The 18825-nt window shown below is 44.8% G+C and overlaps 1 protein-coding gene across 2 annotated transcripts in view; it reads left to right on the forward strand.

The window, feature by feature from the left end:
• HIP1 (huntingtin interacting protein 1) overlaps nucleotides 1-18825 on the forward strand; it is a 131868-nt gene that overhangs the window by 82243 nt on the left and 30800 nt on the right. For both annotated transcript variants that reach the window (XM_066599609.1, XM_066599610.1), the window contains exons 11-17: nucleotides 2537-2680; nucleotides 3544-3641; nucleotides 5931-6003; nucleotides 8437-8620; nucleotides 10208-10296; nucleotides 13495-13611; nucleotides 15091-15192. In XM_066599609.1, the coding sequence (XP_066455706.1) occupies nucleotides 2537-2680; nucleotides 3544-3641; nucleotides 5931-6003; nucleotides 8437-8620; nucleotides 10208-10296; nucleotides 13495-13611; nucleotides 15091-15192 (807 nt within the window). The remainder of the gene's footprint in view (nucleotides 1-2536; nucleotides 2681-3543; nucleotides 3642-5930; nucleotides 6004-8436; nucleotides 8621-10207; nucleotides 10297-13494; nucleotides 13612-15090; nucleotides 15193-18825) is intronic.

An 18825-nucleotide genomic window follows, 5' to 3' on the forward strand; every position in this document is an offset into this window, starting at 1 on the left:
TGCCGATTCCAGCCTCCTGATTGGCTGGAATCGGCACACGTGACGGGGCGGAGCTACGAGGACCAGCTCTCCGGCACGAGCGGCCCCATTCAGCAAAGGAGAAGACCGGACTGCGCAAGCGCGTCTAATTGGGCGATTAGACGCTGAAATTAGATGGCACCATGGCGACGGGAACGCTAGCAATGGAACAGGTAAGTGAATAACTTCTGTATGGCTCATAATTAATGCACGATGTATATTACAAAGTGCATTTATATGGCCATACAGAAGTGTATAACCCCACTTGCTTTCGCGGGACAACCCCTTTAAGTATGTAGCAGAGAAATAATTATTAATAAAAAATATATTGTAGCTACTTGTTTTTTCTTGAAGAAATGGCAATTTTTCCTCTTTTCAGTTTTCTCCTCCCCACTTTTGAATCATAACTTTTTTTATTCTTCTGCCGACACAGACATTTTTTTCATCATACAGTGCATCTCCCCACTGCCACCATTTATTTGGAAAACCCCTTTAATTGAAACACTTTTTGCCAATTAGCTCTTGGAGAAGTCATTAACGCAGATGTTCACTTACTTTTTTTTCTTGCACTGTGGATGTGTAGTTAATGTAATCAATAAATGACATGAGCAGTATGACTGTGTGTTAAGGCCCATTTAGGCACAACGATTATCGCTCAAAATGTGCTCAAAGGCCGTCTTTTGAGCGATAATCGTTGTGTCTAACTGCACTGACATCGTGCAGTTTTCATTAAGCAGTCACTCATCCTTGTCTTTCAGCATGCTGAAAGAGAAAGATCAGCCTTATCAGGAATTCACAGCAGGATACAGCTGATACTATTGTTTCAGCTGTATCCAGGTCAGTGAACACAGGCAGGGTATGAAGAACACAGTGGTCAAGCTGTGTTCTGCATACCCCGCTCGGAGCGCTCGGCTGTATAACAGCTGGGCGCCCTGAGCAGAAAACAATTGGATGCAGAAGACAAGTGGCCCTGCTTGTCTTCTGCATACCCTGCTCGGAGCGCTCAGCTGTATAGCAGCTGAGCGCTCCAAGCAGAGAACAGCTGGATGCAGAAGACAAGCAGCCTCGCTTGTCTTCTGCATCCTCCACTCAGAGCGCTCAGCTGTATAGCAGCTGAGCACTCCGAGCAGCAAACAGCTGGATGCAGAAGACAAGCGGCCCGGCTTGTCTTCTCTATCCTCCGCTCAGAGTGCAAGGTGATCATTCAACGTTTAAGCCATCACCTTGCGCTGTAAGGCACACAACGATTATCGCTCAAAAGACATCTTTTGACCGATAATCATTCGGTCTTAACCAGGATTTAGTTGGATTATGTTTGTCTACAACTGACTTAAATAACAATCAAACTACATTTTATTTGTAATGCAGTATTCCAGATAATTCCCCAGGGTTCACTAACTTTTTCCTGCAACTGAATGCACTAAAAGCTCAACTTAAAAAATATGCCATTTACTAATTATACATTTCCTTCAAGTCAACAATGTGGAATCCTAAAACAAATGTTAGTAAGAGAATGAATGCATTGCAGAACACATAAAGGTTTTCAATAGGTACAGTTGGATTGTATGTCATTGGGTTCTCTGTTCCTATGTTCAGTATTCCCCCTCAGCTTATTTGGCTGGTGCATGAGGCCATTAGAGACTTGGGCAGTGTTCCTTCTAAATGGGAGGTTCCAAAACAGTGTAAAAAATATTACTGCTTAATATGTAGCGCCACATAGTGTTCAAGTAGTGTTATACATTGTCCATATAAATAGTGTTATAGTGACTAGAATTTAGACACTATAAGACTCTAGTATTACATACAGTGTCCACGTATAAAAGGGCAACCTACAGACTTTCTTTACACTCACCAACTGCCAAGACCCCTATCAGGGTGAAAAGGTGGCAGAAATATCTGCACTGGGCATGGGCACTCTCTGTCACTAAGGGCAGAGCTCTGGGACTGCACACAGGCACAGATTTTCCCTGAATAGAGGGAATTTTCAAGCAGCGAGTTGCTCTGCCGTGCGCTTTTCAGGCTGCTTCATCAGCTTTTACTTTCATCCTAGTTGGATTTGCTGTTTGAGCAGTAAATGTACATTGTTACATTACAGTATACAAGTGTTGGGCGAAATGAAACAGTCGAACCCTGTTTCAGGTCAAACTTTTCTAAAAGTTTGGTTCCACATGAACCCGAATGTCGGACTGTTCGTCATGGCTTCATGCACTAAAATTCCTCTCCACGTTTTAGGGATACTGGAGGATTTCCAGTTCTGTTCAAAACTAATTTGGACCGAACCGAACAAGTTGATAAAATTTGCCAAACCAACCAAACTTTTGAAAAGTTTGCTCATCCCTACAATAGACTGATACTGCCTTCTCTATTTCACTTGTATTATTAGTAGATCCGGTCCCCCTCCAAGATATCAGAACCTCTAACCATGCTGTAAACCCATGAGCTGTAATTGTATGTAGATTATTGATGACATGTGTATTTATGTGTTCTATATTCATTTTCATTTACTCTTCTCTTGTAGAACCCACCAAACTTTTTGCGAGCTTCTGCCTTATCTGAGCACATTAGCCCGGTGGTTCTCATACCTACAGGAAACTCTCCTCCTGACAGTGAAACATTAGTGGAGACTGATGATCTTGTTGGGATGGACTCTTCATCTCACCAGGTAATAAAATGGTAAATCAGTTGGTAGAAGGGAAAGAATAGGTTGCTATAGAAATAACTGAGGTTACTTTAAAGGCGGTGAACACCTTTGGGGGAAGGAGGACGGGGCAGTTTTTTTCACTTAAATGTATTTTGGGCTGACAATCATTTTTTCAATAGGGTTTAGTTCAAATTGTACACCGTTTTGGCTTCTGCAGTTTCTGCATACTGCTGTATATGGACACTGCAGGCTAAACCTGAATAGGCGATCTGTCTTTATTGTGGTCAGAAATTACCTAACAAGAAGATTCCAGAGAAGAGAGAGCAGAGAGATAGTAATTTGTCAGTCCGGCCTCACTGACAGCTCTCCTATACAGACTTGGACTGCAGTGTCTATATACAGTGATATGCAGAAACTGCAGAAGACAAACAATGCAACATTTTGTAATGAAGCCCAGCTGCAAAACTGACTGTCAGCTCAAAATGCATGCATTTAAGTGAAAACAGTGTCCATAGTCTTTAAATTCTCCACTTTAGGGCTTATTTAAGTGGGTGTACTCATGTGCACCCCAAAGAATCTTGTGCAAAAAACCTCCCCATTTGTGTACTGTCCAATGCTAATGGGCCCAATATTACATTTGCTATAGAACATGCTGTGATTTCTTCCACACGGGCCATCTATCCTTGTGAAAAGTAGCATATGTGAATAGCATAATCGGTTATTATGGGTCCATGTGCGGTCCGTGGAACACATGAAAAATGAATAAAGCTGTAAGAGGCATTCTTCATTACACAAAAAGGGACTTTTATTTACTGAAACCAGAATCCCTTCGTATATACTGTATCCGTCTTCCCGGTCCATCATGCATGTTGTTTGTTTTCCAGAATATACCAGAAAATAAGTTTGATGATATATTTGGCAGCTCCTTCAGCAATGACCCTTTCAATTTTAGCAGCCAGAATGGCATGGCCCGAGATGACAAGTAAGTGACTAAGGGTATGGGGACAGAAGAGATGTAACCCTCGATACTCACAAATAATATCTGGGTAGGGAGGAAGTGACACTGGACCACACTATCTATAGGTGGCACATTTTTTGAAAGGCGGATTGAAGGGATGTATGATAACAGTTACTGTAAGGCTAATTTTACACGGGTGAGCAAGATATTGCGCTCCTGCAAGTGCGGTGTTCCCCCGCGAAGTGTTTTTGTGTAAAAATGTCTCGCATCACCTCAGGGAAGTAGCGCTCCTCCCGCGCGGCTGAAGTGCCTTTAATATGCTGGCTTTATTATAAGATAATAAATGAGAAGTTGATCATAATCCTTTTTGCTCTCCGCTTCTTTTTGTCATCTTGGAAAGTTGTGCAATTCTACCAGCAGTTTTTTATCGTTATACTCTGTCCCCCACACAGTAGTCACAGTAGGACTCAGCCCTCACATAGTAGTTATAACAGTACACCCCCTTACATAATGGTTACAGCAGGACTCCCCCATCACACAGTTGTTACAGCAGGACTCCCCATCATACAGTGGTTACAGCAGGACTCCCCCATCACACAGTGGTTACAGCAGGACTCCCCCGTCACACAATGGTTACAACAGGACTCCCCCATCACACAGTGGTTACAACAGGACTTCTCCATTACACAGTGGTTACGGGAAGACTTCCCCATCACACAGTAGTTACAACAGGACTCCCCATCATACAGTGGTTACAGCAGGACTCCCCCATCATACAGTGGTTATAGCAGGACTCCCCCGTCACCCAGTGGTTACAACAGGATTACCCCATCACCCAGTGGTTACAGCAGGACTCCCCCATCACCCAGTGGTTACAACAGGACTCTCCCATCACACAGTAGTTGCAACAAGACTCCCCCATCACACAGTGGTTACAACAGGACTTCCCCGTCACACAGTGGTTACAGGAAGACATCCCCATCTCACAGTGGTTACAGCAGGACTCCCCCATCATACAGTGGTTATAGAAGGACTCCACCGTCACCCAGTGGTTACAGCAGGACTCCCCCGTCACCCAGTGGTTACAGCAGGACTCCCCCGTCACCCAGTTGTTACAGCAGGACTCCCCCATCCCACAGTGGTTACAGACAGACTCCCCCATCACACAGTGGTTACAGCAGGACTCCCCATCACACAGCTGTTACAGCAGGACTCCCATGTCACACAGTGCTTACAGCAGGACTGTGCCATCACACAGTGGTTACAGCATGACTCCCCTATCATACACTGGTTACAGAATGATTTCCCTGTCATACAGTTGTTACAGCAGGACTTCCCCTTACACACTGGTTACAGCAGGACTCCCCTATCATACAGTGGTTACAACAGGACTCCTCTATCATACAGTGGTTACAGCAGAACTCCCCCATCATACAGTGGTTACAGCAGGACTTCCCTGTCATGCAGTAGTTACAGCAGGACTCCCCGGTCACACAGTGATTACAGCAGGACTCCCCCATCACACAGTTGTTACAGCAGGACTCCCCCGTCACACAGTTGTTACTGCAGCACTCCTCCATCACACGGTTGTTACAGTAAGACTCCCCCGTCACACAGTTGTTACAGTAAGACTCCCCTGTCACACAGTCGTTACTGCAGGACTCTCCCGTCACACAGTGGTTACAGCAGGACTCTCCCATCACACAGTGGTTACAGCAGGACTCCCCCATCACACAGTTGTTACAGCATGACTCTGCTTTCACATAGGGAGTCATGGATATGGATGTTTTCAATGACATCCGCTAGCTTCATGCACTCTGCAACAGGTGGAAGCACGTGGCAAGAAGCAAATCCTGATTCCCAAAACTGATTTCAATGGCGACCTGGAGGCCAAGTTTATCCAGCCCTGCCATACAGCGTGCTAGGGCAAGGTTCCAGTGGGGCATTCCTATCTAGAGAACAGATACACTTTTTATGTTTCTTTTATAAGAAATAATTACTGAGAGATTGTAACAATGTTATTACATCCCACCATATGTGTTTATATACTGATTGTCGGGCTGTGCTTCTTGATACATTTCTTGGGTTGTGGGAAGAAACCAAAAAACTTACATTTGTCCATGATGAAACTTAAAACTCAGAACTCTAGGGCTGCTGGGCAATATTGCAAATCACTGAGGCTCTGCGCTTCCCTTATGATATACCAGCTGTAGTGCAATGCTAGTGTGAATGAAGACGCTTCATGTTTTATTCATACTTGTTTTTATATTGTGTGCTGTGATTTACAGCTCAGCTTTCTCCCATTCTCCTCAGAGATCGGCTCATAGAACAACTGTATAAAGAAATTGCCATTTTAAGGGATGATTTGGGAAACTTCAAAGCAGAGGTAAGAAATTTCACTGGATACAAAAGCGAGTGTCAAACTAGGAGTAATTTCCTTTCTTTGGTCTCGGAGTGCACACTTTGATGTCACATTAGCCGTCAGAGATTGCCTGGCAGCAGAATTTCTTCTGAGAAGTGGGGACAGCTGCCTGGTATCTTCTGCCTGAATGAGCCGATCAACATGAGAAATGATGACAATGCCCTCTGTACTCCCAATGAGTGCAGCTCTACTTCACATGAACTCCTCATTTTGTCTGTGCCTAATGTTACGCAAGTCATTGAAAAACATATGTTATGCGTCCTACAGGCTTCTGGTGTCTGGTATATGATCCAATTAATTCAGCTCTGTTTCAGGCATTTCCGTTGTAAATAACGAGGCGCAATGAGCAACACTTAGCAAAGATACTTTCCCATCAGGAAAATTATGGCCGGCTTCACATGGGCGTATTCGTTTTTTCACATGCATTTGTACACCACCCATAGACTTCTGTGTAGTCCTTTGGTGCGCAAAGGCGCAGAAAGGTAGAGCATGTTCTATCTTTTTTTGTGCGGCCGAAGATGCGCATGCAAAATATTCGCATGGGAATGAACTCCTTGAAATCAATGGGTTCTATTCACTAAGGTTAACCATTTCCAATCCAATTTTGGATTCATGGTTTCCTAAAAGGCTTTTTCTTTTTGCTGTTGTACAACGGTGCCATCTGCTGGCTAAAGCCAGTGTGTGTGCACTAGAGAGGCTCCGACAGCGGAGTGGCTGGCAATAGATGGTAAGAATACCCTGTCGGACGTCTTCTGACATTGGAGCTGTACAAGCTTCGATCAGAATGTAGGAAGACAGTGGATTTGAAAGGGTTAAGGACTCTTTCACACGGGCAACAGTGATATCGCCGCGAGAAAATTGCAGCGATATTGCATCTATGTTCTGTGCAATATTGCTGCGTTTTATCATGGCGATACTGTGATTTTGTGTTGCTACGAAGTTGCATGACTTTGTAGCGCTCTTTTGCTGGGATTTTTTGGGGGTGGGTGTGGGGGGCTTGAAATATAAGCCTACAGTGAAAATAAGTCCTGGCTACAGTGACAAAAAAAAACTCCCAAAAAACACAATACATCACCTAAGAGGCACTGTCCGGCTTTGCTGCATACCTCTTCTGCAGCTCCGACAGACTTGCTTGTAGTTTTCACCCAACACTTCCTGGTCAGGGGTTCAAAATCGCGGCCTCCAGGAAGCACTGGCTCTGATTAATTCTCAGCCATCGCATTGAATGACTGTGATTGGTTGAATGAGCGCTGGCTCTGATTGGTTGAGTCGTAGCGCTCGAGAACCAGTAAGAGCAAGTGCTTTCTGGAGGTGGGTTTTTTTGAACCACTGACCAGGAAGCGCTGGGTGAAAACTAGAAGCAAGTCTGCTGGAGCTGCGGCGGAGCTCACAGCGCCTCTTAGGTGATGTATTGTGTTTTGTTTATTTTTTTTTAATGCAGCTAAGGCTTATTTTAGTGACATACAGTAGAATTTTCTACTGTAAAAGCTGCATCGCACCGTACATTTTCTGCGTTTTCGTGTGATTTCCTGCAACACATGGGAAGGCTCCATAGGGAAACATAGGCTACAAAGCCGCAAATTGTGGCAATATTTAGCAACCTGCCATTTTTTTCTCTCAATGTTGCAGGCTACAAAACATCACTCGTGTGGAAGAACCCATTGAAAAGCTTGGGCTTTACATACATGGGATTTGTAGCACTGTCGCATTGCGAGAAAATTGTGCAATTTTGTCGCCTGTGTGAAACCATTCTAAAGGGGTATTGCTAGAGTTGAGGGGGTCCCATTCATCACAAGAACAGCGGTCCTATGTCCCTCTTTCCTCTTCACTGAAACCTCCCAGTGTGGAGGAGCTTAAAAGTAGTAGCGGACCTTCTCGTGATCGGTGGGACCCTCAGCGATCCGACAATTATCGCCTTTTTTGAGGAATGGTGATAAATGTTAATTCTGGGGATACCTGTTTAAATTTCAGCATGTTTAATATCAATCTCCCATTTTGCTAAATATGTCATAATTGATGGTGGTGGTGGTGGTGGGGGTGTAGAGATCTGGCGAGTTGTCTTTGTAGGGCTTTGCACTGCATAATACTTTCCCAGCTGCCTTTGCGATCAATGTTAATCTGTGGTCAACGTTTTTTTTTAAACTAGCAAAGTATTGGTTCTACAGTTTTAAAAGGGGTTTTCCAGGCTCCACTCACTGTCACAGCCAGGATACACCGGGGGCGGAACGGAAGCTGCTGCTCCGTCCCCTGAGGAAGTGGCCGGCGCTCGTAATTGCAGGCGAAGCTGTCATTGAAATCAATACCTGGAAAATCCCTTTCCAGGAATACAAAAATGCTATTATTTTATCACACAGTCCCAATGTTATAGTATAATGATACTAAAACTCCACATTTCAGAGTCATCGGCTGGTTAGCAATCTGAAGGGTCGAATCCAAGAGCTGGAAGCGGAGTTAGCAGAGCAGAAGCACCTGAGGGAGCAGGCGGTGGATGAGAATGAGTTCCTGCGCACAGAGTTGGAGGAGTTGAAGAGGCAGAGACAGGACACTGAGAAAGCCCAGAAGAGCCTGACGGAGATAGAAAGTAAGGGGCCTTTAATTACCCCTTTATGGAACATTTTACCCTCTGCAATAAGTGAGGGATTATAATTATCAAAAGACCCTTTCCATGGGCTTTGTTACAGAAACATATATCTGGGCTTGTTCTTACAGGCCCAACGCCTGAGGCTGCTCTGCTGCTATGTCCTCTGATTCCAAGTCATCATCCATATCAGTGGTCACACATATACGCCACTCTATAAACCGAAGGCTTCAGTTGCCGATTTTTCAGGCTATCTTTTGATAAGATACGCTGGAGGCTCCCATAGGCTTCTATGGGAGCTGAAAAAAAAGGGAGGGGGAGGGAGTTTAGCTTCGTCCAATGCTGGGAAAAGATTATTTAAGCATTAGAAGTCATTCCGGGGATTTCTGCCTACCAAAGGATTTTGGCACAGCAGCATATTTTTTTCATCAGCACGCTGCAGTTGCCCGTGTGAATGGACGAGAAAATGCCAATTAAAATTGGGACTCAATAGCGGCTTTTCTTCATTTGTAAGATTTTACGGCAGAGGCAGGCGACCGTAAAAACGCATACGCTCGTGTGGATGAGGCCTAAGGCTTCATTTACATGAGCATATATCGACCCCGTTTTCACTTCCGGACGATATTCGCTAACCATCTGAGGCATCAGTTTAGATAGCTGTTTTTGCGGTGCGTAAAAACATTCATCAGGCAAAGATAGCGCATACGGTGTGCATTCCAGACGGCCGTTTTTACGCCGTCTGGAAAGGATAATTCTGGAATATGGGAGCCTATGGGGAGCTGCTGAAAAGAGGCTCTGCTAAACTCCCACCCCCTTCCTGCCCCCTCTTTGGCCCTTGCCGCCCCCTCTTTGACCCTTTCCAGCTTACAATAAGGGGAGGGGGTGGAAGCTTAATAAAGCTAGTCCCACCGCCTCTCCGTTCCAGCCTATGGGAGCTGCTGGCAATGGGGAGGGGACGGGACTTTAGCACACTAGCTCCCGCCCCATCCCGCCCTCTCCTTTTGCAGCCAGCTGGCAAAGGGCGAAGAGGGGGAGAGAAGAGGGAGGGAGTTTAGCAGTCATGCTGGTAAACTCCCTCCCACCTCCCTTCTCCGGCAACTGTCATAGGCTCCGATAGGAGTCTATGGCAGTGGCCGCCGTATTCCGGCCAAAGAAAGTTCCAGAACTATCTTTTCTGGCCAGAGTAAAAATGTCTGAATGTACATCGTATGCGCTATCCTTGCTGGCTGGCCATTTTTACGCATCGGGAATACTGCCATCTATGGGCATCAGATGGGCAGTGTATATCGGTTGGCCATAAAAACACGGCCGATATATGCTCGTGTGAAAGAGCCCTCAGCCATCGGCTGTTAATTTGAGATGTAGAGTAAATATGCAACTCTCATAGTTATTTAATGACATGATGGTCAAGTAGCAGATGGTGCATTGATTTGGGGCGGTGGGTGATACAGAGATGCAATTGTAGGACTGGTGAGATACTTGCACCTCTGATACTAGCGTTACCCTACGTCCCCAATGATTGGGCATTGTGTGGGCCACTAATGTGAAGAACGTATTAATAAATTATTAACTTCGTCCTTTTTCTTACAGGAAAATCCGTAGCAAATGAGCAGCGATACACCAAGCTGAAGGAGAAGTATGCCGAGCTGGTCCAGAGCCATGCAGATCTTCTGAGAAAGGTGCTTGATTCTACAAAGTACACAATTGCGCACACGGGGCCTGTTCACAGGGGTGCAGGACACACACACACAACTGTGATTTAAAAGGCTAATGAGGTCCAGATGTGTATTTTTTTTCAGAATGTCACATTTGCATGCTTACTGAGTGCGTATTTGCACACCTACAAATAGACCGCTATGGGGGCAAAAGCGCACAAAAGAGCATGCTGCATTTTTTTTTCATGCACAAAAGCGAGAATTGCGAGTGAACCCATTGAAATCAATGGTTTCTATTTTCTGTGTATTACACATGCAAATATGTTCGCCTGAAGGAGCCCTCACTTTACATGACTACTATAGGGCCCACTTCACACGGGCGTAGTTGCGCACGCAAAATTTGCATTCACATGCATGTATTTCCTGTGCATTTCGGTTGAGCAAAAAAAAAACCGCAGCATGCTCCAATTTCCACATAATGGGACAAAACGAAACCACTGATTTCAATGGTTTAGTTTTCGCTATCAGGATTCTCGTCCGTTAATTGTACGGGCGAGAAAACATAGGGGATGACCTATCTTACCGCAATTTTTTTCAAACTTCTGCACTATGGCACAGAGTTTAAACGGACGATGAGGAAAAAAAAACCTTGTTCGTGCACATCTTTCCTGTGTACCAACGAGCGTGGTTGCACATACGGTCGTCTGAAACCGACCTAACTCTGTATGAAGGAATAAGGAGGCTGCAGGAAACCACATTATTTCCTGGAGAAACAAAGGACAGATCAGATCCTGGCTTCTCTCACTAGAATGTATCAGAATCCTGATTTAAGGTGGTTTTAGACGATATGATTATCATTCAAACAAGTGAAAGTGAACGGTAATAGATCAGTGTAAGGCCGGCTTCACACAACCGGATCCCTATTGTGGAATCCATGATCAGAGGATCTACAGCAAACCGCACGGAAGGTATGTACTTTCACTTTTTCCTTCACACTCGTGGATATGACTTGCGTATTCCACAAGCGAAAGAAAAGTTACAGCATGCTCTATTTAGCTGCAGACGGCCTCCATTGAAGTCAATGGAGGCCGTCAGACCCGCAGCCCATAAGCAATTACCAATTTGTTTGTCCCGTGTTCAGAAACATACCCACTGTGGCCCTAATCTACTTACAGGACACATGGATAGGCCTATAATGGAGGGAACACCCGTTGGATTTCAAGGCACAACTGAATAAAACACCAGGCCCCATTGCTCACTTGTGCAGAAAAAAATGACTCCCTAAAAATATTCCCCCCCCCCCCTCACCCTCCACCCGCGTGACCTTTTTGATGTTCCCTAAATTTTAGATAAAAGTAATAATGTAAATCGTGTGGTATGTCCGAAGACCTGGGTAATTACGGAAGCCCGGTTGGGATAGGCACATGGGGCAATAAAACCGGGTATACCTCCTCCTCCCATGCTTTTTGGGGGGCGGTATTTCTTGACCTCAGCGGCAGGGATGGGGTGTAAAAAGTGGCGCTCTGTGAGGCTTCGTAAGCTTGTTAAGGTGTGGGGGTCTCACACAGAAGGCACTCAACAAGCTGCTCCTGGAACTGCAGGAAGGCAAGCAGTCCCGGGGCTTCTTGTAAATTACGGATTACAGGTAGCAGTCTGAATAACGCCGGGCTCACATGGCTGTAGGTGGAATCTGCTTGCAGAGGCCCGCAGCGGATCCCAGCTGTAAGGCCGGCCGTGGCCCTGCGTACTGCACATAAATGTGTACTCACAAAGGCGGTCATGCGCAGTACATCTTTTTTCGTTTGTATTTCCCGCACCGTCGCTTAGCGATGATGCGGGTACCCGCTGCCCGTACACAATGTAGTGGATTACATAATTCCGACCTGCTAATGTGAGCATAATTGTGTAATTCAATGCATGAAATTTTAAATTTCCCAGGCCCTTCCTGGCTCGTGCGAATGTGTCTGGCATTTTGCCGATGTGCGCAGAATCCAGGTAAGGTCTGTGGAGAAGGATTGCGTTGGGGTTCAAATACGGAAGCCTCCAGTAAAAAGTTTCATCTCCTCTCACCGATTGAAATGGACAAATACTTGGAACTGTGATTATGGTAACAAGTTATCACCTGAACCTCCCAGATTGAACTGGCCACTTAAGCAGAGCATCTACCCTGAAAAAGGGCAACCCCAATGTGGGAGAGAAGCCAGGAACCGGTCTGAGACTACCAAGTAACACTGCTACGGGACACCAAATCACAGAGTACTGGACCCTAAACCTCTAAGAACCGAACCTCTTTAGTAAACTTCTGTGCACAAGTCCACTGGACACAGAATGGCTGTGATTGGTTAATACAGCGCCGGCTTTCATTGGCTGACAGTGTACTCAATCAATCAGAGCATTAGCTTGCTGGAAGCAGGGTATTCAAGCCCCGCTACCAAGAAGAACTGCTCTGCCGGCGTGCTGGAGGACATGGAAGCCTGCAGCAGTGCTGCAGCGTGAGGACCCAAATGCCGGCTGCTAGGTGAGTATTGTTTTGGGGTTTTTTTTTTACATCTAGTGTAGCTAGGGCTTATTTTCGGGGGAGGGCTTATATTTCAAGCCCCCCTCTCTCCCCCAGACCCCCCTGAAAATCAGGGTAGGGCTTATCATCAGGATAGGGCTTATTATGTGGGAAACACTGTAGATACATAGATTTATATTAGCTCCGTATTATGTTCCGCAAAATATTATTCAAACTTAGACTAAAAAGTCTTAACGTAGCAGATTTATCACACTGACTCTGTTGGAAGATAAATCTGGCACTTTTTTAGTCTGTCTAGTCCAAGTTTATACCACCTATTAGTTGGCTTGGTTTACAAAACATTTTGCGACAAAGCTTTGGTGCATAGTTTGTTGCATTTAGGCCGCTCCTCTTAAGTGGAAAGCAATGCCCATTTTTGTGGGTGCCAAAAGAAGTGACCGAATGTGTATGAAAGACATCATAAATGTGGTGTAAAGCATATAAGAACATCTTGTGGTGTAAATTGTACCAGAAAACTGGAAATTTTTCAATGATAAATCTGCTCCGTGGTCTTTTTTGTGGCATTTTTGTGGTAAAAAAAACACCAGAGAAAAAAGTCTTCGTTGTACATTTGTTACTAAATTTAAGACTTCTTGAATTCTTGTGTTTTTTGCGTACGTGAAATTTCTCTGCATTCCTAATTGATGCCTCTTTTTCCTTGTTAGAATGCTGAAGTCACAAAACAGGTGACCGTGGCCCGGGAAGCTCTAGGGGACGTGGAACGCTCTAAAAAAGAGCTAGAGGATTCATACCAACGTGTCAATGAACATACACAGAGGAAGGTGAGCTGTCTGGGAACAGCCCTGGAAGGGGTCTCATGATGACAACCAAAGGACAAATACCCTATTAAGACTTATAGACATTAGGGAGGGACCCCCTCTTTGGGATAACACTCTAAGCCAGAATGGAGAGCTTCTTTGTATGAGAATTCCCCATTCAGGTGTATCTGAGCCATCCTTATATTACAGGAACATCAGTTCATCTGAATGGCCGCCTGTTACGTCCAACCCGAATGCAATGATAATGTTCTAACATGGCGAGTGTATATACACTTAATGCAAAAGTGGGCGACACAAAAATAGAATAAGGAAACATAAAAATGGGGAAACGGGGAATCTGTCCTTAACCTAGAGGACCCTACTTGAAAGTGGAGCACTCACCCTGATGAGGGCAACCCCATTTCAGGAGCCTGGAACCACCCTAATTTCCCTAGATGGTGACACGTTAGCTTTTACACAGATATATGAACCACAAAAGTACAGAATAGATGTTACAGCCGCCCAGATAACAAGTAAAACACTAGACAGACTTATCTTAACACTGATAACGGACTGGACTAGGAGCCACTGACTAGACCAAGAACACCTTTATACACGGAGTATAACCGGCATCTTCTGTGAAGAGGAGCCAGAATGAATATAAATATTCTATCCACATACCGATAGAGAAGTATCCCAATCGGCTACCAGTGTGAAGTGCTCTGATATGGCCGATGAGCCATGACACCGCCATTTTATCCTACATAGTGGCCACTGTTTGCCATGGTGGCTACATTTTTGGAGTGGTTGTTTATGATTAAAATTGAGTCATTCTCCTAATCCTAAGACATTTTTCAGTTCAACCAGCCATTTCTCACATTGCAAGTTCCCCGGTAAGGAGCTATTTGTAGTTAGGTGGTCCGTCGGTCCATTTGGGAGCTAGGGAGACGCAGCATGAATGCTCGTTCTGTGGCTGTAGGGTAAATGAGGTGTGACAGGCCATTAAGATCAGAGCAAACAACGAACGCCTGCAGATGCTGGAGAACACTCACGGCTGTGACTTCCACTCTTTGCTGCATGGCCTAATAGGACCTACAAAATGACATATGACGTTGTCTGATGCCGAAGCCGTCTCCCGATGGAAATGGTGTAATGGAAAGATACCGTGCTGCGGCTTGCTAAATAAATGGGAAAATCAGCAAGTAACGTAACAGGCAAGAGTCTGAGATGGCCTAATGAAGTGCAATGCAAGATCTTACATCTCTAGATTACCCGTCTCAGGAGAGGCTTGTGGAAAACGTCAATTCATTTGTAAACCATTTATATCGTTCCATCTTAGTAAATCTCCAGAAGGCTTTATTATAGGAACATGTTGAAAGTGCTGATCAGGGTATATCTACTAAATATGGAAAGGTCCTTTCTGTCTCGCTGTGTCTCCAATTACACTATAAGGCATTCCAAGGACAATCACAGGTAAATAACCTTCAATGTTTTCATTTATAGGCACAAGAACAGATACATCAGATGGATGAGTTACAGGGGGCGCTAGAGAGCAGACAACAAGAACTTCAACTTCTTCAAAGTAGCATAGACACCTCCAAACAGGTGAGACGTCTGATGAGCACCACAGCAATGATCATGCCAATGCTCTGTCACTTTAAGGCCGGTTTCACATCTATGGGAAATGGAGGTGCCGCTGTAGATCCGGCACAAATTACCTGAAGCAAAAGCTCTGCATGCAGCACTTTTTCTTCTAGCTAAAAGCCGGGTAGCTGAGCGGAAAGTGAACAGATCTCATTATAGTCAATGAAGTCCTTCCGGCGCTGTTCAGTTGCGTCCTAAGGGGGGTTAGGACCCTTGGGTTGCTTGGGACCCCGACCGATCAGCTGTGCAGGCGCATTCTGTCAGTGCCGCAATAACACAGAGGTCGGAGCGGTAACCTCCGTGTAGTGGCCGTCGCTTGTAACTTCAGGCACAATTCTCATTGAAATCGATGGGAGCCGTGCCTGCAGTTACAAGCGCTGGCCACTATAAAGAGGTCAGCACAATGGCTTCCGCTCCACAGAGGTCGGAGCAACTCGCATAAGAGAAGGTATGGTAGGTTCATGAAAACTTGCAAACTCAACAAAACCCTGACATTCATGGACCGTATACAGTATAGGCTGGGTGCTATATGACCAAGAGAGATAAATGCACTTAAAATATAAAGTCATTGCTATTATAGGGGTTGTCCCGCGGCAGCAAGTGGGTCTATACACTTCTGTATGGCCATATTAATGCACTTTGTAATGTACATTGTGCATTAATTATGAGCCATACAGAAGTTATAAAAAGTTTTATACTTACCTGCTCCGTTGCTGGCGTCCTCGTTCCCATGGAGCCGACTAATTTTCGCCCTCCGATGGCCAAATTAGCCGCGCTTGCGCAGTCCGGGTCTTCTGCTCTCTTCAATGGAGCCGCTCGTGCAGAATGCCGGCTCCGTGTAGCTCCGCCCCGTCACGTGCCGATTCCAGCCAATCAGGAGGCTGGAATCGGCAATGGACCGCACAGAAGAGCTGCGGTCCACGGAGGGAGCAGACCCCGGCGGCCATCTTCAGCAGGTAAGTATGAAGACGCCGGACCGCTGGGATTCAGGTAAGCGCTGAGCGGTTTGTTTTTTTAACCCCTGCATCGGGGTTGTCTCGCGCCGAACGGGGGGGGGGGGGGGGGGGTTAAAAAAAAAAAAAAAACCCGTTTCGGCGCGGGACAACCCCTTTAAGTTGATGTCATGTAGAAGGAGGGGGCATATAAAAAAGGTGTAAATTGAAGCACAAACTAACAAAAACAATCTAATCCAAGAGGATATCCCATTTGTGACACACATATGACTATTTACATCCTAGTTGCACATTCCCCGTGCAATTAGGGCATAACTAGTCATCCACAGCAGATGTTGTGTATAGAGCTTGCTCAGGAGTCGAATCTGCTCCATACAAAGTGGGTATCAGCTGTCTCTGACAGCCGACACCTGCCAGCCTCAGCCGTGATCAGAGAAAACTCTGATCATAGTTGTTAATTTTAAAATGCCTTTCTCAGTTCTGGCAGCAGCATTTAAATGTCCAAAACACCCCATACCTCCATGCAATCTTATCATAGTCTCAGTATCATGGCAGCTTAGGCTTTCTGAAGGTGCCCAGGGCTACCATTATCGTTTTCCTTTTAAAGACGTGTTTGTAGCACATGTTTAATAGACAGCCTGTTTAATTACAGCATAGTGCAATACCCCAGTATTGCATTATGCTGTATAAGCAAATAAACAAGTTCAGGTCCTATGTGGGGACTAATAAAAATAAGTAAAATAAAGATATTATAATTATTATGAAAATAAAAAAAATATTAAAAGTTTAAGAAAAAAACTATTCCTAGTCGTTGCATGTAAAAAAAATGAAAAGCTAAAAATTGGTATGATTAACTGTGGCAGAATTGCGCTTTTTGGGTCACTCATAGACTCATAGAATGGTAGAGCTGGAAGGGACTTCCAGGGTCATCTGGTCCACCCCCTGCTCAGTGCAGGATTCACTAAGTCATCCTAGACAGATATTTGTCCAGCCTTTGTTTGAACACTTCCATTGAAGGAGAACTCACCCCCTCCCGTGGTAACCTGTTCCACTCATTGATCACACTCATTATCAGAAAGTTTTCTCTAATATCTCATTTGTGTCTCCTCCCTTTCAGTTTTATCCCATTGCTTCTAGTCTTTCCTTGTGCAAATGAGAATTGGAGTCTGTGTCCAAGAAAAAAATTAATCAAAAAATCATACATTCCCCAAAGTTGAACCAATACAAACTACTGGACATTCCACAAAAAATGAGACTTCATCGACGGAAAAATAAAAAAGTTATACGAGTCAAAAGATGGCGACAGAAAGCAATTGTTTTTCGTGAAGTTGTTGTTTTTTGTGTTTTTTATTTAAGTATTACTATATAAAAACCTATATAAATTTGATATCATTGTAATCGTACTGACCCACAGAATAAAGACATGTTATTTTTACTACACCATGAACACCATAGAAATAACACTCTGCCCAAAATAGTAAATTTGTTGGTTTACGGTACGTTAAATAGTACCATTGAAAAATACTACTCATCCTGCCAAAAAAAACAAGCCCTCAAGTAGGTTTGTCACTAGAGATGAGCGAGTATACTCGCTAAGGCTCTACTCGCTTGTGTAATGTGCCTTAGCCGAGTATCTCCCCACTCGTCCCTAAAGATTCGGGAGCTGGCACTGGGTGGGGGAGAGCGGGGAGGAACAGAGGGGAGATCTCTCTCTCCCTCTCTTCCCCCCCCCCCCCCCCCGCTCTCCCCTGCTCCCCGCCACAGCTCACCTGTCAGCCGCGGTGGCCCCCGAATCTTTCGGGACGAGCGGGGAGATACTCGGCTAAGGCATATTACTTGAGCGAGTAGTGCCTTAGCGAGTATACTCGCTCATCTCTATTTGTCACCCGAAAAAATACTAAAGCATGTTATTTTGAAAGTGGGGATACCAGAACTGCAGAATGTGGTTTGGACACAAAGGGTTAAGTAAAGTTAAATTAAATTCCCTGAGTATAATAAAATAAGAAAGAAATAAATCCACAGAGTTATTAAGGAGTTGGACATCTAAAGTGGGCAGAGGAGATGAAGTATACTCCTGTAGTTCAAGGAGTGGATTTGCCCCAGCGACGGTTACATTAGTGAAGCCATGAGATGCAGTCCAGCTCCAAAGAGTCCAATTTGAAGTGTATTTTAGCATACCATCGTCCCATGTTGTTGGAGTTATTAACAAAAGCAAGGATTTCCAATGCCGATGGGGACTGAAGTATATTTTTAATGCTACTGTTTAATATACCATATAGTGCTGGGAAAAACTTTCAAACTTTTTAAAGTGGGGTGAAATGAAAGAAAAATTGCAATTTTGGGGGGGAGGTTTAGTTTTTAGGGCGTTCACGGTGAAGTAAAAATGACCAAAAAACTTTTATGTGGATCGGTACCATTACAGGGATATCAAATTTATATAGCTTTGAAAAAAAATTTCCTACTGCAATACCAGGCACAGCTGCTATATAATATACCGAAGTGATGGCGGCGCTCACTCCAGCGCTGCTAGCACTTCAATCAGCTGATTGGTGGGGATTCTGAGCAGCTGCCCCACCACACCTACTCCTGCCCTAACGTTGTACCTGAAGTATTACAGAACTGATGTCCCTCTCTGCTCCAA

This window comes from Eleutherodactylus coqui, chromosome 4, assembly GCF_035609145.1.
Source record: "Eleutherodactylus coqui strain aEleCoq1 chromosome 4, aEleCoq1.hap1, whole genome shotgun sequence".
NCBI classification, from domain to species: domain Eukaryota; kingdom Metazoa; phylum Chordata; class Amphibia; order Anura; family Eleutherodactylidae; genus Eleutherodactylus; species Eleutherodactylus coqui.